The sequence below is a fragment of the Narcine bancroftii genome, chromosome 2 (assembly GCF_036971445.1).
Source record: "Narcine bancroftii isolate sNarBan1 chromosome 2, sNarBan1.hap1, whole genome shotgun sequence".
Taxonomy (NCBI): domain Eukaryota; kingdom Metazoa; phylum Chordata; class Chondrichthyes; order Torpediniformes; family Narcinidae; genus Narcine; species Narcine bancroftii.
The window spans coordinates 331,130,123-331,157,128 of NC_091470.1; the positions used below are offsets into that span (position 1 = coordinate 331,130,123).

General features: G+C 39.8%; 1 protein-coding gene across 2 annotated transcripts in view; it reads left to right on the forward strand.

The window, feature by feature from the left end:
* LOC138755667 (KAT8 regulatory NSL complex subunit 1-like) overlaps nucleotides 1-27,006 on the forward strand; it is a 221,979-nt gene that overhangs the window by 96,185 nt on the left and 98,788 nt on the right. For both annotated transcript variants that reach the window (XM_069922059.1, XM_069922060.1), the window contains exon 2: nucleotides 10,460-10,601. In XM_069922059.1, coding sequence (XP_069778160.1) covers nucleotides 10,460-10,601 — 142 coding nt within the window. The remainder of the gene's footprint in view (nucleotides 1-10,459; nucleotides 10,602-27,006) is intronic.

The following is a 27,006-nucleotide window of genomic DNA, read 5'->3' on the forward strand; positions in this document are numbered from 1 at the left end:
TGAGCTGGGTGAGAGAACACAAATGGTTTTAGCTTGGGAATTGAAAACTGAACAATTTTAGAATGATTAATGCAGTTAGAAATTCAGGGATAACATAAACTACAGGATATTAATGATGAATTTCGTATATTTTATCAGGATTTATATACATCTGGAGGGACTTCCGATTTGGAACAGATTGATTCCTTTTTGGAAAATTTGATTTTGCCTTTGTTAGAGGAAGAGGATATTAAGGTGTTGGATGGTCTATTTACAGATATGGAACTTAAAGAGGCATTACAATCTATGCCAAGTGGGAAATCGCCTGGAGAAGATGGGTTTACAACGGAATTTTATAAAGAATTTTATGATTTGTTATTTCCCATATATACTGATGTACTTAAACAAGCTACTGATACTGGATTATTCCCAGAATCGTTTTCAAGGGCATTGATAACAGTTATACAAAAAAAGAAAGTGATCCATTAAAAGTGCTTCATATAGACCAATATCTTTACTGAATGTAGATTATAAAATTTTAGCAAAGGTTTTAGCAAATAAATTGGCTAATTTTTTTACCAAAATTAGTACATGTGGATCAAGCAGGATTATTAAGAATAGGTATTCAGCTGATAATATTACTAAATTAATTACTATAATTAATGCTTCTAGACACAGCAACTCAACTCAAATGATACTAGCGCTTGATGCGGAAAAGGCTTTTGACCATGTGGAGTTGAATTTTTTATTTAAGGTGTTAGAAAGATTTAAATTTGGACCACTCTTTATAGGTTGGGTTAAGGCATTATATACTAACCCTTCTACTCGGGTGGTGATGAATGGACAGATTTCGCCAGTATTTAATTAGTTTAGATTAACGAGACAGGGCTGTCCGTTGTCACCAGCCTTATTTGCATTAGTTATAGAACCTTTAGCTCAAGCTATTAGGCAAGAAGTGAATATTAAAGGAATTACAATTGGTGGATATGAATATAAAATCAATTTGTTTGCAGATGATGTTTTGATATATTTGTCCCAACCTAAGAATTCTTTAGAACCATTACAAAATTTGTTGAAACGATACGGGGTAATTTTGGGTTATAAAGTAAATTGGGATAAAAGTGAGATATTACCAATATCAGATGGAGATTACTCAGATTGTAAACAACTTACCAAGTTTAAATAGTCGAATAAAATTAAATATTTAGGAGTAATACTGGATAAAGAATACCAAAATTTGTATAGTTTAAACTATGTGCCTTTATTAAATAAGATTAAATCTGATTTAAATAGATGGATGGAGCTACCGTTAACATTGAGTGGACGTGTAAATTGTATTAAAATGAACATATATCCTCGTATTCAATATTTGTTTCAGTCTATTCCAAGTCCTATACCAGGAAAAAATTTTTTTAAATTAAATAAAATAGTTGATTTGTTTTTATGGAAAAGTAAATTATCTAGAGTTTCTATGCAAAAGTTGACATGGAGGTATGATTTAGGAGGCCTTCAATTACCACATTTTCAGAATTATTATGAAGCTGCACAATTAAAGTTTATTAATAGACTGTTTGATCTTTATCAACCTCTGTTGTGGGCGAAGGTGGAGATGGATCAAATGCAGGAAAGAACTATACATAATTTTATATACAAGTGGAATTCATTGCTTTTACAGCAGTATAAACTACCAGTTTAGACACATTTGATGGAGATGTCTCAATGGAATCAATTAATAGGATCGAAAGGAAAATTTTCAGTTAAAACACCATTATATCTGAATCAGATATTTCCATTTTCAATGAATAATTCTTACTTGAAGTATTGGGAGTCAAAAGGAGTTGTATTAGTGGAGGATTGTTTTGAAGTAGGTTAATTTATTTCATTTAATAGACGGAAAAATTTGGTGCATTACAAAATACTTTATTTGTTTATTATCAACTACGAGACCTTTTAAAGGAGATATTTGGTAGATAATTAATATTACCAAGTCAAACGAAATTTGAGACATTAATTCCTGATAAGGGTTGTAAGGGTTTTGTTTCAGGAATGTATTGGTTATTATAGGAAAAGATGAAAAAGGTAGATATTTTTAAAATAAAAGATAAAAGGGAGAAGGACTTGTTTATTCCTATTTCTGAGGAAGAGTGGTCGGAAATGTGTTTGAATAGTATTATGAAATTAATGTGTGATATAGTTTAGTAAATTATAATTTTTTGCATCAGTTATATTTAACTCCTGAAAAATTGAAAAAATATGGGTTCAGACAGTCAGATTTGTGTTTTCGGTGTGGTGATCAGATAGGTACTTTTTTTTACATTCGGTGTGGGGTTGTATAAAGATTAAGCCTTTTTGGGAAAAAGTTATTAAATGTTTGTGAGATTTATTCAAAATCGATCTATACCTTGATCCTTGGGTATGTTTATTGGGATATATGAATACAATCACAGCTAATTTACGTTTGGAGAAACCGCATATTGCATTTCTATGTTTAGGATTGGCAGTTGCTAGAAAATGTGCAGCTGTAAATTGGAAAAATGATGTTGATTTGAGAATACAGAGATGGCACAATGAAATTCAATCATGTACTTATTTGGAGAAGATAACTTATAATTTGTGCAATATTTATTCTTTCTTTGTTGAAATGTGGAGTTTATATTTGAAATGTATGGGTTTAGAGTCTAAGTAATGGCTTTGTATCTGATGGAAGATGTAAAAATGGCACACTACACAGGTAGGAGGGGATATTAGGGGGTAGTTTTCCTTTTTTCAATTTTGTAAAATTTTCAATAAAGTTTTCAAAATAAAAGGAAGCATCCTCAATATTATGAACCAGATCATCTGAGGTCAGAAACGTAATAACATTCTGTGAGGAAAGACTACTACTGTATTCTTCTTGTCAAGGACAAGGAGAACAAAGTGGCTTCAGGAAAAAATGGCCACTTTGACTATCTTTTGATAAGAGGCAGCAGTGTTGCTGGGACCATTTAAACATTAATTGCCTGTATTTGTAAAATCATCGTGAAAATCATAAATTCTATAACCTCCATGCAAGAGAGGGGAATTGTGAAAAAAGTCATTTATATCATTCTCAAAATGCAACTCTACAAGAATTCATGAATTTTGAGAACACCTACTCCATTACTACTTTTGAAAAACAGTTTAAAGATCCCGAGTTTCAACACAAAAGATTAATAAGACAAAACTTTGAAATTGACTTTCAGAATTGTGCCTGAACTGTAATGGTTTGGGATCTGCAACTAACACACACACACACACACACACACACACACACACACACACACACACACACACACACACACACACACACACACACACACACACACACACACACACACACACACCCCTAGAGGGGTTGATTTTGAGTTAAGTAAGAAATGTTGATGATTAATAGCTGTTAATAAAAATTAGTGTTTTGAAGATACCATTGTCTTGGTGATTTTCTGTTGCTGCTGGTCTATGTCGTAACAGCCAGTTCCAAACAGGCCTTACTTCCTCAAATCTTTCAAATATTTATCTACTAAATATCTCCAGTGACCTAATCTTCACTCCGATAAGTTAGATAATTCCATAACTCTTATGGAGTTGCACAGCAACAGGCCTGAAGATTTTGGGGTGCTGGAGCAATCCCAGCTGTGCTGACCCCTAATGAGCTGGAATTTCATGTTGGACCCAAGGCCTGATGTCTCTCTTGGGATCTGGTCCAGCACAATGCAAGCCGCCTCATGCTGACTCCCACTGTGCTGTTCCAAGATGTGTTAAAACGGTTCTTGTACAGGCTACTCTTGCACACTTTTCACTTCCTTGCCCTTGTCTGCCATATGAAAATGCTATAGCGGAACATTTTACCACTCAGTGACAAGGGAGGTTCCTAGTGGAGGTCTCTGTATGCAATTGTCCTTCTCCTTTACAACTGGAACCTGGGTGGACAGTTGCACAGTGCGGAGCTTTTCAACCGCTTCCAGAGTTGGTTTGCTGACACCCTGGCTGCCTGTCATTTCTATGGCCAGGAGGTGATGGTGTACGTGAAGTGTGGGAGGTGGCAGCCTCTCTTTGCCCACCTGAAGAGGCTTCTCCTCGAGATCTGGCTACACTTCAGCTCCATGCTCCTGATTTATGGTTACCCAATCCAGAGGGGGGAGGCAGGATCAGTCGCTCAGAAGATCACCTGTAGGGTCACTGCTGTGCCAGGCCAAGCTGGTCATTCACAGCTTGAGGCAACATGCAGTCGAGGGTTCTGAACGAGCCGACTGTCTGCCCCTCTTTCAAGGTTACAACCAGGCAAGTGTGTAGTTAGAGTGGGAGCATGCTGTATCAAAGGTGGATGGTGGTCGAATTCCAGGAACAGTGGGCCACCAAAGGGATTGAGTGTGTCACAAATACAGTCGAATACCCATATCCAAAGATCCAAAAACAGCATTAAAAAAAATCAGAGACATGATGTCAAAAGTGGAACAAAATTCAACTCCCTGACTTGCCCGTGTGGGGCTCTGATGGCGCCAGTTTGATTACAATAACAGCAAAAATACACCCAAAATCTTTGCCTCTTTCCGTGAAGATGCTAAATGGAGCTGGGTCCAAGTCTTCCGCATCAGCTGCAGCCGGAGTCAACAACTCTATTCTCAACATTAGGTGCGATGCTGTCTGCATTGAAGAAGTTGCCTTAGGCTCCTGGGCTGGAGTGGGGACCGGTTTCCTGGCATTGATGGTGGGGAGGTGTTGGGGACCAGTGGTGGCAAAAGACAATTTATTTTTGTATGCATTAAACATTATTTCTTGTGAATTTCCACTTGTGGCATCATGTCGTTTGTTTAACTGCTGATACAAGTATTCTGCTGATGCTACTCTAAGTTTTGGGGGATTTTTTCGGTTTTGTTCCGAAAATTGAAAAAACTCAAAAACAACAACATCTGGTCCCAAGAGTTTCAGGTACAGGGTACTATAGTAAGAACAGGATTTTAAATGGAAGTGCAAATGTTGTTCTTTGCATTTGTGCAATAACTTTGTATGTAACAAGGGGTGGTATTGATTTATCACTTCTTGTCAATTTCCAACATTGTAAATGGTATGCTTAAATGTAGTTCGGTGTTTAGCTTTGTACTGTTATGTGAATAAACTTTTGTTTAAAAAAACAGCTTTGAAGACCCACCACTGAACATCATGCACACCTGTACTCATCCAACTTTTCTGCATTTCTCTATTCTCTGCTAGTTGAGTATCTCAAAGTGCTATTAAATGCCTCAATCTTCTCTGGCAGCTAACTCATTCTAGATACTAAATGTGAAAAATTTATCCCTCAGATCTCCTTTAAACCTCCTACCTCTCACATTAAACCTTTCTGCTCTTGTTCAAGAACCCCCTCCCCTGTGCTGTGCAAAATTGACATTTCTATGCCTTTTATAATTTCATATATCTCCATCATGTCACCTCTTTTCATTACATGGAAAAAAGACATAGCCTCCCGATTTTTCACCACTAACTCCAGCCCTGCAATCTGAACAACATCCTTGTGAATCTTTTTTACACCCTCTCCATCTCAATAATGGCCAGAACTGCATACAATATTCCAATGGCAGCCTAACCAATGTTTCATACAGTTGTAACATAATTACCCAACTCTTGCATTAAATTGCCCTGACAAACAAAGGCAAGTGTGCCATTGGTTTTCCTCAATTGCCTTGTCTACCTGTCTTACAATTTTCTGGGAAATTTGAACATACCCCATGTGCTGCTCAGCTTGTCTTCGACTGGTTGAATTCCTTGAAATGCAAGAGTTTGTATTTGTCAGAATTAAATTCAATCTGCCATTCCCTTGCCCATTTTTCCACTTGGTTAATATCCAATGTAACCTGATACAACCTTACTCACTGTCCAGTACACTGTAAAGACATGTTGCAAGGTAACAGGCCATTTCAGCCCACGAGTCTGAGCTGCCCAAATACATCCAATTGACTTACAACATCCAGTACGTTTCGAACGGTGGGAGGAAACCCACACAGATATGGGGAAAACGTACAAACTCCTTATAGACAGCCTTGGTATCTAATCCTGGTGCTGATCACTGCCATTGAAACTCTGTTGCACAAACCACTACACTAGCTGGCAATATCAGCTGCGATCTTACCCTCTGTGAAAAAGAATTCCTCTATGGTTTCAAATAAACACCCACTTATCTTGTAATTATGTCTTCTCATTTGAGACAATCTCACTCGTGGAAACAAATCAATCCCTACAGTGTCATGTTCCTTTCAGTTTCTCACTGGGTTACTTTGACAAGAAGCAGGCAACTTTTATCAAATGAAAGCAAGGATAACAGAAGCACACAAGAGCCATCATTGAAAAGTTTCCTCCAAATAGCAGCATCTGGAGATGTTTATCACTATTCTTTCCTAATCACTGGGTTCGAGTTTGGAATTTTTCCCCCCAAAAATAAACTTTATTCGCAATAAATTTTATTCAAGATTTTAAAGAACTGTTCAAGACCTTTCAATCCTATTAAGTAGGTTATTTACAAAACCTGTTCAAAACTTTTACGTAGTGTCAGTCATCTCATATCGAGAAAGTTATTTGCAATACAGGAAAAACTGTTGAGATCTCTTTACATATAGTGTCAGTCATCTCATCAATGATACTTCAAGTTTTACATTGTGGCCTTTCAATCCCAACCCCTGTGGCACCTGATTGGTTCTCCCTCTCTTGGTTGGTTTTGGCATCCCCTCAGTGACAATCCCTCAATGCCTGATAATGGGAGGTCTCTAAACTGTGCTCCTTTCCCATAGTGCCCCTGTGTTAGCTGCACTAAGCCTCTGTGTGTCCCTCAGCACGTGCTCCTGTTGCCTGGAATGTGCCAGTCGTCTGCGTTCTTGGACCAACATCTTTGCTGAAAGACCAAAAAGATTTGGGGTGACCAGAGGGCATCCTACACCGAGTTGATGGTCTTCCAGCAGTGCATGTCGGATTCAGAGTGTGTTCCCAGGAACAATACACAAATCAGGGAATCCTCTATCACGTTGCTGCTGGGGATGAAATGTGACAAAGCTTCCTGCATGCCTCTCCACACGCTCTTTGTGAACCTACATTTGGGAAAGAGGTGGGCGACTCCACTGTAGTTGTCCAGAGGGCAAAGTGTGTGGAGGGTAATGTTCTGTTTCTGCAAGAAGGCTCTCACTGGGAGGGCTCCTCTCACCACCAGCCAGTCTAAATCCTGGTGCTTGTTAGTAAGCGATGATGCATTTGGCTTGATGACCTGGACAGCCTGCTCAGGGAACTATTCACTGGATCCATTCCTGCAATTTCTGCAGGACATTCTGTGCAGACCACCGCCTGATGGCTTTGTGGTCAAAGATGTTGTCCTGGAAAAACTTTTCCATGAAGGATAGGTAGTGCGGCAAAGTCCAGCTGACTGGGATGTTGCACGGCAGTGGGGCCAGGACAATCCTTCGCAACACCTGGGACAGGTAGAATCTCAGCACTCAGCGGCACTTCTTGCCCTTGTACTTGGATTCCACACACAGCCTGATGCAGCCACACACACAAAGGTAGTCATCAGGATGAGCACCGCATTGGGTACACCCTTGCCTCCGCTTTCTGACGACTTGTACATGGCACTGCTTCATACCCTATTCATAATGGAATGTATAAACGATCTGAAATCTGACTGCCAGAGTGTAGGAATGGGGTTGGTCCACCCCTGCACCACCTCAAGTGGCACCGAAAACACCTCACACCTGATGATCAAGTTCTTTCCAGTTATCGAGAGGGAGCACTGTGCTCACAGACCCAATTTTTGGTGGACCTTTGAGATCCATTCGAACCAATTTGTATTGCGCACCTTAACCCCTCAAAACCAGATCCCCAGCACCTTAAGGTAGTCAGATCTGACTGTGAAGGAGATGGTAGACCAGTTAAGACAGTTGCCAAAGAGCATTGTCTCAGTCTTCTTTTGGTTTACCCTGGTACCTGATGCGGACTCTAATTGTCCACATGTGCTGGTCAGTTTCCAGACCGATCGTGTATCTGAACAGATGATAGCAACGTCATCCATGTCCAGGGAGGCTATGACATGAGCATCTTTGCTGCTTGGCAAAGTTGCTTCTCATGCCCTCATCCTTTTTAAAAGTTTCGGCAAAGGGCTCTATGCATTAAATAGATAAGACTGGAGACAGAGGGCAGCCTTGCCTAACTCCGGACTTGATGAGGAAGCTATCTATTTCCCACCTATCTATTTGGACTGTGATACAAATGTCTGTGTAGAGCAGTTTAATCCAATTCTGAATTTCCTCCCCAAAGTCCATTTTGGAGAGTACATCTATCGTGTACGTATGCAAAATCCGGTTGAAGCCTTCACCTGGTCTAAGCTGACCAGGTAGGCATCCCCCCCCCCCCCCCCCGACCTGCATATAGGTAGTGGTGTCCCTGAGTAGCACGAGGCTGTCCGAAATCTTTCTGCCTAGAACCGTGTAGGTCTGGTCTGGGTGGATCACAGACTTGACTAAATTGTCGATGGCTTTGGTAAGGATTTTGTAGTCCACATTTAGCAATGAAATGGATCTCCAATTCATGATCTCCTTTTTGTAGATGAGGATGATGATGACCATCTTCATGGAGTCTGACATGCTTCCTGCCAGGAACATAGCATTGTATACTTCCAACAGGTCTAGGCCCACCCAGTCCCACAGAGCCATGTCTTACTCGACCCAAAGGAACGGATGGAGCCAGTCAGCTCCCCCAGAATGATTGGCTGATCCAGACATTCCCTTGTGCTGTCATCTAAGAATCCCATGATAGAGGGCAGGAAGTTTTGGGAGGTCATTCTGTCTGTGTCATACAGACTGGCATAAAAGGATCTGCCAATCCTCTGATTGTGAGATGTGATTGAGCCATCCTTTTCCTTAAGGCTGTGGATCACAAAGCTCCCTCTATGAATCTTTTGGAAGAAGAAACATGAGCACGTCTCATCCTACTCGATTGAACAGACTCTGGATCTGAAGATAATCTCAAAGGACTCTGACATAAATAGCAAGGCTTGCTGGCTCTTCACCTCTCGGAGTTCCTCCCTCACATCCACCCCTCTCAACTGCAGAAGGAGGAGTTTTTGTAGGTTAAGACGATAGGGAAAAGATTCAAAGGGGATTGAATGCCATATTTTTCACACAAAAGGTGTCTGTGGAAAGATTGCCATTAAAAAGTAGAGGAGCCAGGTACTTCTGCAAAATTTGAAAGATATATTTTAGACAGGGTAATGAATGAGAGATTTCATGGGCAAGCACAGACAAATTGTATGAGCCTGGATAGGCAATTTAAACTGCATGGTCAAATTGGTCAAAAGGATACATTGCTGTGCTTAGTGACTCTTTGAATGGTTAAGAATCCCAAAGGGGTCAGATGACCCACACTCTCTCATATTTTCTTGTTATGTCTTTGTTTCAACCAAGACTTTTTTGTGATTTATTTAAGTACACCATCTCAACAGACTCAATCAGAGACTTATTTATTCATTTATTTTTTCTGTATTTGTCAGTAGCAGTTTGTTTACATTTTTTTCTTTTGTATATATATCTTTTTATTGAGTAGTTTACACCAGTACACCACCCATTCTCAATGGAGGCCACAACTTTTAAGTAAAAGCCTTGTTTTATTTTCATCTAGTCAGGAGGAGAGAAGTGTGGATGTAACCAAAGCTTGACTGCTTCATAGGAAAAGGGGCCCATAAACTTTGAGCAGAGTCCTAAGTGGGGGGGGGGGGGGGCATAGCCAAAATAAGATTGAGAGTGGTTGGTTTACACTACCAATGAGAAGAAATTCTGCTTGGCTCACAGGAAATATAATCTCCGGCTTATATGTGATGTCATATATTGCATGTACTCTGATAATAAATTTGAATGTACTTGAACTTTAGCTTGAACTGTCATTATGGCCTTTGAGCTGTTCAGTGATTAATATAGGTGAACTGGTGATGAACTGTAAATACAGTTTTTTCCATTTACTTGCAAAAATCAAATTCTTTGTTTGTTTGCCTCATTCAGAAAATAATGTGAACCTGAGGTAGCTATTTGATATGTTGTACTGTGTACAGGTAAATGAGAGTTCCATCGCTACATTGTTGGAAAAGGTATAACCATATAACAGTTTATGTCATGGAAACAGGCCATCTCGGCCTTTCACGTCCACACCGGTTCACTCATGCATACCTGATGGGTTCTGCAATAAGTACCATTGTGGAGCATATTAATTTGCTGTTAATCGGATTTATGATGGTTAAGTGTTAATTCGGGTGATGCAAATGGTATATTTTTACAGAAAACTTGTATAATGCAATTAATATCCTTCTTAGAATTTTGTGCTGCAACAAGTCTTTTTTTGGATCATACAAAAATACATTTTTAATAACTTTTTAATCAACTTGAAATTGAAAATGAGCAATATATTCTTCAGAAACCTTCATATTTATATTTGTTCACAGACACCGTCGGTTGGAGTGGAGATGGGCTGTGGAAAGGGCAGCGATTGTAAATCGCTGGACATGGTTGCAAGCTCAGGTGTCAGATCTGGAATACCGAATACGACAGCAGACAGACATATATCGACAGATCCGTGCAAACAAGGTAGGTGCACTGATTGATGCTGTCCAGAAATTGCACTTTATTTTTCTTCATCTCAGTAAAAGTCCTAAAATCCAGACTGCTCGGGATTGGATTTTCTGGATTTTCGGGCAATACTTTAAAATTCTCATACAAGGATAATAAAGAAAAGAAGAACAAGTAAATTATGATAGTTTATTAACTAAATATTTTTCATATAAAATACAAAGTACAAAAAACTAATTATACATTCATTTTTGTGACTTCTGTGCATAAGCATGCACACAAAAGCCCGCAAAATTAAGTTTTAGTATTCTATTTAAATTTATTGCAGAGTTTTTGATAAGTCTGGATTCTCGAGTGATTTGCATTTGGCGTCTGGATTTTTGAACTTTACTATATTTGCATAATTTTGTGTTTCAACTAACTATTTACTCAAACATTTAGATGTATTGTAGAATAAGTAGATGCTGCTGTTCTTTCAGCAATATGTTCAGGTATGACATTCATTCTTTTTGGTTTCTCATAATTTCCGCTGGAGAGAAATGTATTAACATATGGCTTTAAATGTTAGGTATCTCTTGAATGTAATTCGTGACAAATGAGTGATTTTTATTCTGGGGGAAAAAAGTTATCAGATTTTGTAACTTTAGCAAGAAGTTATGTTTTCAATGATTTTATCTGAGACAGAACAGAGAAGTTTATGTAAATAACTTATTTCAGTGGTTTTTCTCCAATGCCATGCTTACATTTTGATCCCCATGAGCAGAATTTGTGAAATTGTAAACATGGGATGAATTTCTACAATGATGTTAACAGTCATCTCATAATTTGTTTTCATGTTGCAGTTTATTTCCATGTTGATTCATTTTTTATCTTACTATTAAATCTGTGGTACTTCTGCAGTTACCTTTCTCTAACCAATGCTTTATGTTGCATAACTGCCTTATGATATATATTTCAATGCAAAGAGAGAATGGCTTAAAATGTTATTTCTTTCTTGCTCACTTAGCATCCATGAAACTGCTGACCTTTATGGTTTCACAGCCTCTCAGTTTTATTTAGAAGTATTTCCTCAGCCTTGTTCATTCGCTATTACTGATACCTTCAACATTAGAGAATGTCTTCCTACTCCAATTCTAATGTTTTGATGTTTCCTAATTTGTGCTTTGAAGGTTTAGAGCTTTGGAATTCTGCTTATAAACTCCTTGGCTCAGGGACCGTTCCTCTGGGCACCGTTTTAACCATATAACAATTACAGCACGGAAACAGGCCAATTTGGCCCTTCTAGTCTGCACTGATCCAAGTACCCTCCTCTAATCCCACTTACCAGCACCCTGTCCATATCCCTCCATCCCCCTCCCATCCATATACTCATCCAACTCTTTCTTAAATGACAAAATTGACCCTGCCTCCACCACCTTTCCCGGAAACCCATTCCACACAGTAACCACTCTCTGAGTAAAGAAGTTCCCCCTCATGTTACTCCTAAACATTTGCCCATCAACTCTCAACCCATGATCTCTTGTACCCATCTCTCCTACACTCAATGGGAAAAGCCTTTCCACATCAACTCTCTTTATCCCTCTCATTATCTTAAACACTATCAAATCCCCTCTCAGCCTTCTATGTTCCAAGGAATAAAGACCTAATTTGCTCAATCTTTCCTTGTATTCCAGATGCTGAAACCCAGGCAACATTTTTGTAAATCTTCTCTGCAGTCTCTCTATCTTGTTAATATCCTTCCTATAAATCGGTGACCAGAACTGCACACCAATGCCATGTACAGTTTCATCATTACTTCCCAACTCCTATATTCTATGCACTGATTTATATAGGCAAGCATACTAAAGGCCTTCTTCACCACCTTATCCACATGCGCTCCTACCTTCAGGGAACAATGCACCGTTATTACTAGGTCTTTCTGCTCCACTGCATTCTTCAATGCCCTCCCATTTACCACATATGTCTTGCTTTGATTATTTCCAAAATGAAGCATCTCACACCTATCAGCATTAAGCTCCATCTGCCATCTTTCTGCCCACTCCTCAAAGCAGTTTAAATTCCTCTGCAATCTTTGAAAACCCTCTTCATCATCCACAATTCCCCCTATTTTAGTATCATCTGCATATTTACTAATCCAATTTACCACCCCATCCTCCAGATCATTAATATATATGACAAACAGCAACGATCCCAATACCGAACCCTGAGGTACACCGCTTGTCACCGGCCTCCATCCTGACAAACAATTATCTACTACTACTGTCTGGCACCTTCCTTCCAGCCATTGTTGAATCCATTTGACTATCTCCAAATTAATACCCAAGGACTTAGCCTTCCTAACTAACCTCCCATGGGAAAACTTATCAAAGACCTTACTGAAGTCCACATAGATAACATCCACTGCTCTACCCTCATCACATTCCTAGTCATCTCTTCAAAAAAATTCAACAAGATTGGTCAAACACGATCTTCCATGCACAAATCCGTGTTGAGTGTCCCTGATCAGACCCTGTCCATCCATATACTTATATATACTATCTCTAAGAACACTTTCCATCAATTTACCTACCACAGACATCAAACTTACAGACTGATAATTGCTCCTCGAACCCTTTTTAAACAAAGGAACCACATGTGCAACACGCCAATCCTATGGCACTATACCCGTCTCTAATGAAATTTGAAAAATCACTACCAGAGCCTCCGCTATTTCCTCACTAACCTTTCAAGGTCCTTGGGAAAATCCTGTCAGAACCTGGAGACTTATCCACCTTTATATGATTCAAAAGCTCCAGTACTACCTCTTTCTTAATCACTATAGTCTCCATATTTACCCCCTTTGCTTCCTTTATCCTGCACAGTTCAATATCCTTTTCCTCAGTAAATACTGAGGAAAAGAAATTGTTCAAGATCTCCCCCATCTTTTTTGGCTCCACACAGATATGTCCTTTCTGATTCTCTATTGGATCAATTTTATCTCTCACTCTCCCTTTGCTATTTACTTATTTTCACCCTGCTTGCTATAGCCACCTCATACCTTCTTTTAGCTTTTCTAATTTTTCTTAAGATTCTTTTTACATTCAATATAGTACCTAAACATCTCCTTTTTACCGTTTCTTATATTTATTGTAATACTCCCTCTTTTTTCAAACCAAGTTTCCAATATCCCTTGAGAACCATGGCTCTCTCAAACTTTTGACCTGACCTTTCAACCTAACAGGTTTATAAATATTTTGTACTCTTAAAATCTCTCCTTTAAAAGACCCTCCATTTCTCTATTACATCCTTCCCAGAAAACAAATTGTCCCAATCCACCCCTTGTAAATCCTTTTGCATCTCCTCAAACCTAGCTTTTAATTATTACTAATATGACAAAAGTTTTATAAATGTACCATAATATATTGGCTTAATGTGACTTAATTTTGATCATAGTGAGGAGTTAATCGACACAACTTTCAGGGCGATACATACTCCAAAACCCGTGTCAGGTAAGCGGGAAACTGTCAGGGGAGGAAAGAAAAATTCGAGAAAAACGGAAAGCACACCAGTGACTATCCCACACAGCAACAGTTATGTTGTGTTGGATTCCGTTGAGGGAGATGACCGGACAGAAGATGGCCACGGGCACCAGATCAATGGCAATGAGCCTGGCAGAGTGGTGCAAAAGAAAAAAAAAGGAGAAATGCAGTAGTTATTGGGGACTCCATTGTCAGGGGTACAGACAGGAAGTTATGTGAGCCAGATAGGCACACCGCATGGTGTGCTGACTCCCTGGTTCAAGGGCACGAGATATCACAAATCGGGTCCAAAATATTCTGAGAGGAGAGGGAGAGCAGCCTGATGTCTTGGTACATGTGGGTACAAACGACATTGACAAGAAAAGGGAGGAGATAATGAAAAGGGATTACAGTGAGCTGGGACAAAAGCTGAAAGACAGGAATGCTAGGGTGGTGATCTCGGGATTACTACCTGTTCCAAATGCAAGTGATGAAAAGAATGTAAGGATAAGGAAAATGAACATGTGGCTGAGGGACTGGTGTATAAGGCAAGGATTTGGCTTCTTGGATCATTGGGATCTGTTTTGGGGAAGGCATGATCTTTACAAGAAGGACGGGTTGCACCTAAATCCAAAAGGTGTCAACATTTTGGTAAGTATGTTTGGTACAGCAGTGGGACAAGGTTTAAACTAATTTGGCAGGGGTATGAGAACCTGAGTGATAGGGAAAAGGGTAGGGAAGATAAAGAAATGGCCAGGAAAAGTAAAATAGGAAAATTAATGTTGGGAGGAGAAAGTAAAAAAAATCAGATGGTGCAGTGAGTTTTCGGGTCAATGATAGTGTTAAGAAAATTACAAAGAAAAATAGTGGGCAGAAAAATCAAAAGAAAAGGTTACAGAAGTCACTAGATATTAAAAGGACAAAGAGCATAAGGGCACTTTATCTGAACGCCCGCAGTATTAGAAATAAGGTTAGTGAACTTGAGGTGCAAATCAGTACCCATGCCTATGATTTGGTAGCCATCACGGAAACATGGCTACAAGGTGACCCTAAATGGGAATTAAACTTTCAAGGGTATCAGGTGGTGCAAAGAGTTAGACAGGATGGTAAGGGAGGTGGAGTTGCACTCTTAATCAAAGATGAGCTCCAGGCAATAGTGAGGGATGATATCAGATGATAAAGAATGATGATAAAGAATAACAAAGGGAAAAAATTATTGGTGGGTGTTATCTATCGCGCACCAAATAACAATAGTTTAGTGGCACAGGAAATAAATAGAAAGATAAGTGAGGCATGTAATAATGATACGGCAGTAGTCATGGGGGATTTTAACTTCCACATAGATTGGGAAAATCAAGTTGGTCGTGGGAGTCTGGAAGAGGACTTCATAGAATGCATCCGTGATAGCTTTCTTGAGCAGCATGTTAAGGAACCCACAAGAGAAAATGCTCTCCTGGATCTAGTGTTGTGCAATGAGATAGGTAGAGTAAATGATGTAATAGTTAGAGACCATCTGGGAAATAGCGATCATAGTATGATTGAATTTCTCATTCAGATGGAAGGGGAAATAGTTAGATCTAAAACTAATATATTATGCTTAAACAGGGGTGACTACCATACGATGAGGGAGGAATTGGGCAGAGTGGTCTGGGAGCACAGGCTAATTGATGAAACAGTTGAAGAACAGTGGAAGAATTTCAAAGAAATATTTTGTAATGCTCAACAAAAATATATTCCGGTCAGGAAAAAGGGCAGCAAGAGAGGGAAAAATCAACCATGGTTAACAAAGGAAATAAAGGAGAGTATAAAATTGAAGGCGCAGGTGTACAAAGCTGGAAAGAGCAGTGGGAAACTGGAAGATTGGGATAACTTTAAGAGACAACAAGGGGTTGCAAAGCAGGTAATAAGAAATGGGAAAAAGGATTATGAAAGTAAATTGGCACAAAATATAAAAACAGAAAGCAAAAATTTTTATAAATATATAAAACGGAAGAGGGTGGCCAGAGTTAACATAGGATCCTTGGACGATGAGAAAGGAAAACTGGTAGCAAAAAATGAGGAAATGACAGGCATTGAACAAATATTTTGTGTCAGTCTTCACGGTGGAAGACACGTCCAGCATGCCCAAGTGCAGAGTTAAGGATGCGAATGTTGGGGAGGGACTTGATAAAATAGTTGTTACAAAGGAAGTAGTGATGGAGAAACTAATGGGACTAAAGCCAGACAAATCACCTGGTCCTGATGATATGCATCCAAGGGTTCTGAAGGAAATGGCAGAAGTTATAGTTGATGCATTGGTGGTCATATACCAAAATTCCTTGGATTCTGGGCAGGTCCCGGCAGACTGGAAGACAGCAAATGTCACGCCACTTTTTAAGAAGGGATGTAGGCAGAAGACTGGAAATTATCGGCCAATTAGCTTGACGTCTGTAGTTGGAAAAATGCTTGAAGCCGTCATTAAAGATGAAATAATTAAACTTTTGGAACGTAAGGGTTCAATCAGGCAGACGCAGCATGGTTTTAGAAAGGGAAGATCTTGTTTGACAAACTTGTTAGGATTCTTTGAGGATATAATGGGTGCGGTGGATAGAGCGGAACAGGTTGTGTATTTGGATTTCCAGAAAGCATTTGATAAGGTGCCGCACAAGAGACTTATCATTAAGTTACAGGAAAGTGGAGTCCGGGAAAGTATATTGACATAGATTGAAAATTGGTTGTCTGACAGGAGGCAGAGAGTCGGGATAAGTGGGAGTTTTTCAGGTTGGCAGAGAGTGGTAAGTGGGGTGCCGCAGGGGTCGGTGCTAGGCCCACAACTGTTCATCATTTACATTGATGACATGGAGGAGGGGACAAAATGTGGTGTAGCCAAGTTTGCGGATGACATCAAATTGAGTGGAAGAGCAAATTGCAATGAGGATGTGGAGAGTCTGCAGAGGGATAGCGTTAAGCTGGATGAGTAGGCAAAGGTCTGGCAGATGGAGTACAATGTTAGTAAGTGTGAGGTTATCCACTTTGGCAAGAAAAATAAAAGAGCTGAATATTATTTAAAGGGTGAAAAACTACAGCATGCTGTTGTGCAGAGGGACTTGGGAGTGCTTGTGCATGAATCGCAAAAAAGTTAGGTTGCAGGTGCAGCAGGTTATTAAAGCCAAATGGAATGTTGGCCTTCATCGCTAGAGGAATTGAATTCAGGAGTAGGGAGGTAATGTTGCAACTGTATAAGGTACTGGTGAGACCGCACCTAGAGTACTGTGTCCGGTTCTGGTCTCCATATTTGAGGAAGGATAAACTGGCTTTGGAGACGGTCCAGAGGAGGTTTACTAGGTTGATCCCTGGGATGAAGGGGTTGACTTATGATGAAAGATTAAATCGTCTAGGATTGTATTCGCTCGAGTTCAGAAGAATGAGAGGAGATCTTATAGAAACATATAGGATTATGAAGGGTATGGATAGGATAGATGTAGGAAGGTTTTTTGAGCTGGCCGGGGAAACTAAAACGAGAGGACACAGTCTCAAGATTCAGGGGAGTAGATTTAGGACAGAGATGAGGAAAAATAGTTTTTCCCCAAGAGAGTAGTGAATGTTTGGAATTCTCTATCCAGGGAAGTGGTTGAGGCTGCTTCATTAGACATATTTAATATTCGGTTAGATAAATTTTTACATGATAGAGGAATTAGGGGATATGGGGAGAAGGCAGGTAGGTGGAGTTAGGTCATAAATTAGATCAGCCATGATCGTATTGAATGGCGGAGCAGGCTCGATGGGCCATTTTTGGCCTACTCCTGTTCCTACTTCCTTTGTTCCTATGTTCCTATATTGTTGTGAAGTACCTTGTGATGTTTTGGTCTGTTCGAGGTACAGTGTGATTTCTATTTGATTTTTTCAAGAGCAGTCATTTGGTTGTGGTTCCTGTTTTTTCCCTTAATTCAATTTGTTTGTGGCTGATCTATATTGTAATTGTATTTAATGCCTCTGCTTCCATTGCACTTACAACCTTGCCAATAAAAGTCCATCAAGCTCACTTTAACGTGTTTGTCAGAGTCATAATGATGGAAAGTGAGGCAGTCCTGGAAAGCAGCATTTGGTAACCATTGAAATTATTCAGAGGATCAGATTCTGTTTTCACAGGATTTCTGCAACCATGGTGCAAATTGCAAAATTCTTCATGTGAAAGTACATGCCCTTGGCATGTTGACCCCAGTTGACCAAGAGCAGCATCAAGGAGCTTCACTAAAACAGTCACTCCACTAATTAAAATTGTGACTCGAATGACAAATGCTCATAATCATGATTCTTGGATGCTTCTCTCAATCAAAAGATAATGTTGCAGAATTTATTGATGGGCTGGTCATGTCTAATCCTATAATTAGAAAATAGCAAAAGTAAACCCACTAGTTAAGAAAGAAAGGAGAATGAAAACAGATAGTAAAAATGTGAATAAGCTGGAGATGGTGCTGAAAAAAATTGAAAGAGTGCTGCAGGATTGGAGGATTTGAGTTCTAAGGAGCATTTAGAGAGCCCAGAGTTTACTTAACAGAACATAGGAAGGGTGATCTCATCGAGATGTATAAAATCACGAGGACATGGTGGATTGAGGTCAGTCTATTTCCCTGGCTTGGGAAAAACTAGAGGGCATGTTTAAGGTAAGAAAGGATAGATTTAAAGGAACGTATTGGGGACCTTTTTCACACAGAAGGCAGCAGGTATTTAGAACAAGCTGCTAGATCATGTGGTACGGGGTGGGGGGGGGGGGGGTACAATTGCAATGTTTAAGACATTTGGACAGGTTCCTAAATATTGAATTGGTTAGTTATGAACCATTTGCAAGCAAATGGTATGAGGTAAGATGGGCAACTGGGTCAGCATGGATGTTGGGTCAAAGGGCTTGTTACCAAGCTTTATGACTCTATGATGCTCCCAACCTCTCTGCCTAATGCCATTTGTGAGAAAATGCTGGAATCCAAGATGAAAAATATAATCAGAGACCTTGATTAGAATGAACTCGTGTTTCATATTTCCTTGCTTAACTAAAATTCATTAGACATTTCACATGATTAAGGGGTTGCCAAATGAAGACAGATTGAGTAGACTGGGATTATATCCTTTCAAATTTATAGAATAAGATGAGATCTCATGGAAATTACATAGAAGGGTTTGACAGTCTTGAAGCAGGAAGGATGTTTCCACAGGACTTGAGAATCTGCATGCAGTTGTTAAGACTGAGCTGAGAGAATTTTCATTAGAATTCTCTAACCCAAGACACATTGGAGGTTCAGAGATCAGTGGGTTTATGGATATTTAGGATATCAAGGGATATGAGGATTTTGCTTAAAAATCCAATGTTAGATCAGCACTACATTCCAGAATGACCAAGTCGAACTGAAGGGCTACGTGGGTAAATCCTGCATTTTAATGTTTGTGTGAGTGGATACATCCCACAAGGAATTAAAAAGGAATTTTGAAAACTGAAACCATTTAATGGGAAAATGAACGAGATACATGGAAGTAATTTATTCATTGAAGAGACTAATGGAACAATGAAATGAAATGTTTCAGCTTTGGTGTATCAGAATACTTTCTATTTCAGTCCCAAATTTTAAAAATCTTTTTGTCACTGTAAAGTCCCACAAACAAAATTGAGGTATTACCATTTGTTTTCATGATATTGATTGAGGATTAAATATTGAGCAGGTTGTTGATTGACTTCAGCTGTAGAAATGCATCAGGTAACATTTAACAGCTATTTGAGTGATGAGTGGGGCTTAGTTTAACTTTATGATTAAATATTTAGTGCATCTTAAGGATATGCTAAACATCTTTTGTATTGAATTGTTTATTGTGCACAGAGGTTTTGTGAAAAACTTTGTTTTGTGTGCTATCCAAGTGGGTGAATTTGTACTTAAATACAAAATAAACAGAAGTATAATGTTTCAATGAAAAAAGTTTGACATCATCATTCACTGATGAACAGTCAGTTCAAGATTCTGATAACAGTGAGAAATAAGAGTAAATCACAAAAGTCTGCAGACATCGTGATTGAAATAAAATAATGCTGGAGAAACTTAGTAGGTCAAACAGTGGTCTGTCTTTATTCAACATAGATAAAGATACAGAACCAATGTTTTAGTCCTCAGCCCTTTGTCAAAGTATGAGTAAAATGTCAGCAGGAGCCTGAATAAAATGATGGGGGAAGGCAGGGGTAGGTGAGATGGATGGGGAGAGGAACACAGCTGATGTAATCAGTGGGTAAGAGAGGGAGGACACAACAGCAAACGGGGAAGGTGGATGGTCCTGTGAATGGAGAGGGAAGAAGGTAGAGAGCTGGAGGAAAGGAGACAGAGATGGGGAGTGGTCGAGCAGAAACCAGAGAAGTCGATGTTAATGCCATCCAGTTAGTGCCCATATAGAATATTAGGTTTTGCTCCTCGAATTTACGAATGGCCTTGATTTGGCAGTACACGAAGTTGTGGACAGAAATGTCAGCACGGGAGTGGGGCGCAGAATTGAAATGGTTGGCCACTGGGAGATCCCTGTTATTGATGTGGACAGAGCGAAGGTACTCAGCAAAATCATCTTCCAGTCTGCATTCAGTATCTCCAATATAGAGAAGGCCACAATTCTTCCTCCCATTAGATTCAGATTGGAATCCTAAAGTATCAGAAAGGAGATGTATTGAATAACTGATATCAAAGAACAGATATGGGAATACTAGTTGAGATGCAATACACAAACATGTTGGAAACACTCAGATGTGTAGTTTATAGGTTTGTGCATATCAATTCTGAATTTCTGACCTGAATCACAGTGTCTCTTGTTAAATTTCAACTGTCCCCTGCCTCCAACCTTTGTTTCATTTCCAACCATAATCCCCAAAAATGCACACATCACCATTACCTCCCTCTCCTGCCTTTGCACCTTATCTACTCAATATCCAGAGCTAATAAGAACATAAGAAATAGGAGCAGGAATAGTCCATCCGGCCCGTCGAGCCTGCTCCGCCATTCAATAAGATCATTGCTGATCAGATCATTGACTTAACTCCACCTACCTGCCTTTTCCCCATATCCCTTAATTCCTTTTTTATGTAAAAATCTATCTAACTAAACCTTTAATGAAGTAGCCTCAACTCCTTCCCTGGGCAGAGAATTCCTTAGATTCACTACTCTCTGGGAAAAACAGTTTTTCCTCATCTCCATCTTAAATTTACTCCCCTGAATCTTGAAGCTGGGTCCTCTAGTTCTGGTCTCACCTACCAGTGAAAACAATTTTTCTACCTCCTATCTTATCTATCCCTTTCACAATTTTATGTTTCTACAAGATCTACTCTTTTTTTTCTGAAATCAAGTGAGTATAATCTCAGGTGATTTAGTCTCTTCTTGTAGGTCAACCCCCTCATCTCTGGGATTAACCTGGTGAACCTCCTCTGGACTTCCTCCTCAGCCAGTATATCCTTCCTCAAGTATAGAGACCAGAATTGTACAGAGTACTCCAGGTGCAGCCTCACCACTACCTTGTATTGTTGCAGAATGACCTCCCTGCTCTTGAATCCGATTCCTCCAGCAATGAAGGCCATTATTCTATTTGCCTTCTTAATAACTTGTACCTGTAACCCAACTGTTTGCAATTCATGCACAAGCACTCCCAAGTCATTCTGCACTACAGCATGCTCCAGTTTTTCACCATTTACATAATTATCTGCTCTTCTATTTTTCCGACCAAAGTGGATGACCTTGCATTTATTTACTAACATCTGCCAGATCTTTGCCCACTCACCTAACTTAACTATATCCTTCTGCACCCTCTTCATATGCTCTACAGTTTGCTTTTCCATTCAATTTAGTGTCTTGCGCAAACTTGGCTACACTACACTCTTTCCCCACATCCAAATCATCAAAGTGAGCCCAGCACTGACCCCTGTGGCCCCCCCACTTACCACTGTCTGCCAATTAGAAAAACATCCATTTATCCCAACTCTACCTTCTGTCAGTTAATCAATCCTCAATTCACGCCAAAATACCTCCCCGACTGCCATTCCGTCTTACATGCCTCTGCTATCTCTTGGTTAATTTCCTGTGCCACTGTGCTATTGTTATTTGGTGGATGATAGACAACTCCCACCAGTGATTTTTTTTTTCCTCCCTTTACTATCTTTAATCTTGACCCAGATGGACACAACATTCTGTTCCTTAGATCTTATATCGTCTCTCAATATTGTTCTGATCTCATCCTTAATTAAGAGTGCCACCCCACCAGCCTTGCCATCCTGTCTATCTTTTTGTACTACCTGATACCCTTGAAAATTTAATTCCCAATCACACCCATCTTGCAGCCATGTTTCTGTGATGGTCACTAAATCATATGTCTGGGTACTGATTTGCACCTCAAGTTCCCCTGCCTTGTTTGTAATACGTGTTACAAGATCAAACCAGCAACCACAAAGAAGGAATATCACACAGGGGTAAAGATGAACAATTACTTTATTAACAAAAATTCACCTTCAAACTTTAATTCAAAATCGCCCCCCTTTTATAACAATGCCCACTGGTTACTTTGCAAATTTATATAACAGTGTAAAACTAATAAATTCCCAGCCTAAATATAACATATGTAATTACCAGCCCACAGAAAAACTTAGACACCAAACAAACACAAGACTCACAAAACTTCGATCTCAACTGAAGCAAAGATCATAAACAAGATTCAGTTTGTATGGTAAACTGAAGCCAAAAGATCTTTGAGAGAGAGAGAGAGCACAAAATTCAAAGTTGTTTTGTGTTGCTTGCAGAGAGAGGAACAACTGGCTTGGTCCGGATCCTTCTGGCTGCCTTCGGAATGTTCATCCTTTTTGAAATCCCAACATTCTAAACTGTCCTCCAGATGATGACTCATGCTCTGGGCCTTCTTCCACTCCACAGCACCACACAGTGATGGTTTATCATCCAAGTCGAGAAATTTTTTTCATTTTCTGCATATGCTCAGTCCATCTCACACTCTCTCAGCAGTCCACCTTCATTCCGTCTTACATGCCTCAGCTATCTCTTGGTTAATTTCCTGTGCCACTGTGCTATTGTTATTTGGTGGGTGATAGACAACTCCCACCAGTGATTTTTTTTTCCCTCCCTTTACTATCTTTAATCTTGACCCAGATGGACACAACATTCTGTTCCTTAGATCTTATATCTCTGGCTCTCTGAGGCAGACTGTCACTTTTTAACATAAAACCACACAACACATAGGCCAATACACAACACAGAACTCTGTAACATATGACAGTCATTGTCCTTTTAGAATCTAATCATAACCCATGCTTCTTTTGCTTTGGACTTTTCTGCCCTATATTTTTCTTTTTCTTTCCTAACTCTAGCTTTGGTCTCTGTATCACCTTCCTCATTCATTCTTTGTAGGTTCCCCCATCCCCCTGCCCTGTTAGTTTAAATTTCCCCAATAGCACTAGAAAACAATCTCCCAAGGACATTGATCCCAGCCCTGCCCAGATGTAGACCGTGTGGTTTGAACTGGTCCCATCTGCTCCAGAACTGGTTCCAATCCCCCAAAAAACTGAAGCCTTCCCACCTGCACCACCGTTCAAGCCACTTATTCATTCTCACAATCCTGCTATTTCTTCTCTGGCTAGCTGTGGCACCGGTAATAATCCTGAGATTATTACTTTTGAGATCCTACTCCTTAATTTATCTCCTTGCTCCCTAAATTCAGCTTGTAGGACCTCATCCCCCTTTCTTCCTCTATCATTGGTACCAATATGGACCACGATAGCTGCCTGTTCACCCTCCCCTTTCAGAATGTCCTGCAACTGCTCTGAAGCATCCCTGACCTTTGAACCTGGGAGGCCACACACCATCCAGGAGTCCCGTTTTTACTATAGAATCCCCTGTAACTTGCTCTACCACTCTTTTTCCTCCCTCTTGCACAGCAGAGGATTGTGCCACAATCCTGGCTACTGCTGCCTTCTGATCAGCCATCTTCCCCAAAAATTTCCAAAGTGGTGAATCTGTTGGAGGGTGATGACCGCAGATTCCTGCACTACCTTCCTGTAACGCTTTTGCTGTTGTTCACCCATTTCCTATCTTTCTCTTAAGCTGCAATGTGACCAACTCACTAAATGTTCTATCCACCACATTCTTCACATCCCGGATGCTCCAAAGAGAGTCCACGCGCAGCTCCAGTGCCATCATGAGGTCTATCAGGAGCTGCAGCTGGACACAATTCTTGCACACATAATCCTCAGGGACACAGTCAGTCTCCCTGAGTTCGCACATGGCACAGGAGGAGCATGACCTGGGTTGGAGCTCACCTGGCATTCCTGAAACGAACCCCAGTGACTATATTAAATGAAAAGAACTTCCCCATTTTATCTGTGCCTCAGCCTCTCCGTGCCTGTCACTTGCTCCTCGCTCCTTGCTCCTCCTCCTCACTGGTCCTTCACTTCTTGTCTCGCCCGAACACTGCACGAGAGCAGTAAGTGCGCCCTTTTACTTACTGGTCCTGTCACTCACTCCTTGTTCCTCTTCCTCGCTGGTTCTTTGCTTCTCGCCTCTCGCCTGAATTAGGCACGAGACTGGTAAGTGCACCCTTTTACTTACTGGTCCTGTTGCTCACTCCTCTTCCTTGCTGGTCCTTCACTTCTTGCCTCTTGCCTGAACTAGGCCCGAGACAGTAAGTGCACCCTTTTACTTACTGGTCCTCTCACTTGCTCCTCCTCCTTGTTGGTCCTTCACTTCTCACCTCTCTCCCGAAATAGGCCTGAGACAGTAAGCACACTCTTTTACTTACTGGTCCTGTCACTTGCTCCTCCTCCTCCTTGCTTGCTGGTCCTTTGCCTCTCTCCCGAAATAGGCCCGAGACAGTAAGTGCACCCTTTTACTTACTGGTTCTGTCAATTGCTTCTCCTCCTCGCTCATCCTTCACTTCTCGCCTCTCTCCCGAAATAGGCCTGAGACAGTAAGCACACCCTTTTACTTACTGGTCCTGTCCCTCATTCCTCCTCCTTCGCCTCTTGCCTGAACTACGAAACAATGCCTTTTACTGTAATGTGCTTGTCCTTCCCTGGAGGGATGCCTCAGGCTCTATGCTTTAGAATTTTGCTACATAACCAAAGCATTAATTGAGTTGACTGGTTGCAGACTATGACATTTGTACTGCTGACTCAGTAAGTTCCATACCATTATGAAGTTGGAAATGTGGGTGTTTACATATGATTGGAAAAGCAAAGCACTCGATGCCAGCAAGCATGATGGACAATTTAAGCATTGGGTTTTGAATGATTAGTATATTTATTCCACACATTTATCAGATGAAGAGAAATTTAAATTAGCTTCCTTTGTCATTTACTGGAACTACAGCCTTCCAATTTTCAATGTCTAATATCCTGCAGCCTTGACACAGCTGAAAATTAACTTGACCACCTGCATCAATCTTGTCAAAGGAACAGGTTAGAAACCAGGTGTTCATGTGTAAGTGAGCTCCCAAAACTCCAAGATGAGTACTCTCTACTTACCCACAGGAATAGACCTCAAACATTACAAGTTTAACAATATTAAGGTTAAAAAAAACCAATTTGGTTAGTTGGCACCTTTCATTCTGCCACAACCCATGCTTCATGGTTGAAGTATACAGCATTTACACAAAGTTCTATAATAATTTGACAAGTTGTCTTCATTAGCACCTCACTGAAACAATGAAAGTAATTACTTTCAATAATTCAATACCAGCAGCTGCAAGGGAGTGCCACCATTTGCAAATTGCCTTACAAACTACATTGGGAAATATGTTGTCATTCCTTTGTTGCTGAGCCAAAATCCAGGAACTACCGAACCAAAAATAATGTTGAATTTTTTTTACCATCAGGACTTCAAATGTCAAAGAAAATGATTAACCCGCATTTTCTTCAAAAATTAGAGATAATCATTAAGTAGGCTCTTTTCCATCATTGTAACAATGTGCAATTTTTTTGATGAATAAGATGGAAAAGGTGAATTGTGTGAAGATTTAAAATATTGACAAATTTCACAGTGCGATCATCGAATAAAAAGTTTTTCTTCTAAATGGCGGGAAAATTAAAATATTTTAACTCAACAATTTCAGACATTTGAATGCATAATTGTTTTCATCTTATAAGCTGAATTATTGGAAAAATGTTCCTGTTCTCATATTTGGCCTTCACTTTCTTCTCTGTCCTTTAGTTTCTTTTCTCTCTTTATTTTTTGCTCTTATAGTTTCATGTTTTGTTTTTAAATACAAATAATCAGTCTAGTTGATTTAGGCGACAAACTTTTTTCATGTGGAAATATGCTTTCTCAGTGTAAGATTGGGACAAAATATAATTTTCCCCTCCTTATTTTCTTACCTTTCTACAGAGTTTTAATCTTTAGCCAGAATTTTGAGTTATGGAAAGAAATTAAATCTGCTTACTGCAAAATAAATTTAGCTGAGCAATTCTCTTAATGGTAATGTGAAACAGCTGGGGAGTTATGCAAAATGATGCTCAAGCCTTGCTCGCAGCACTAAACATTAAGCATTGCTGTTATATTAGCAGTCAATTGTTTTAACATGGATGGCTCATTGGAATGGGGGTTTTTCCTGGATGTCTGTCAGGAGAATGCTGGGAGGAAAGAAGGAAGTACAGCAAAGGGGTTAGAAGAATCTGGAGGATTGTGAGTAATCACATTGGATGGAACATCTCATATCTAAGAAGGAAATTAATATGTGTTGCTAATTTTGCTATATATTTTTTTCCCCTAAACCTAAGATCCAACCAAAGAATTTTGTCTTTGGCCAATTTAGAGCTGAATGAATTTGAGGCACTCTAGTTTTTTTAAGGTCAAAAATGAAAGCCTGTATTTTGCAGTCAGCAGCGAGCACTCAATTTATTGAAATTTTACTTGGGACAAGATTTTCCAGGAACTGCT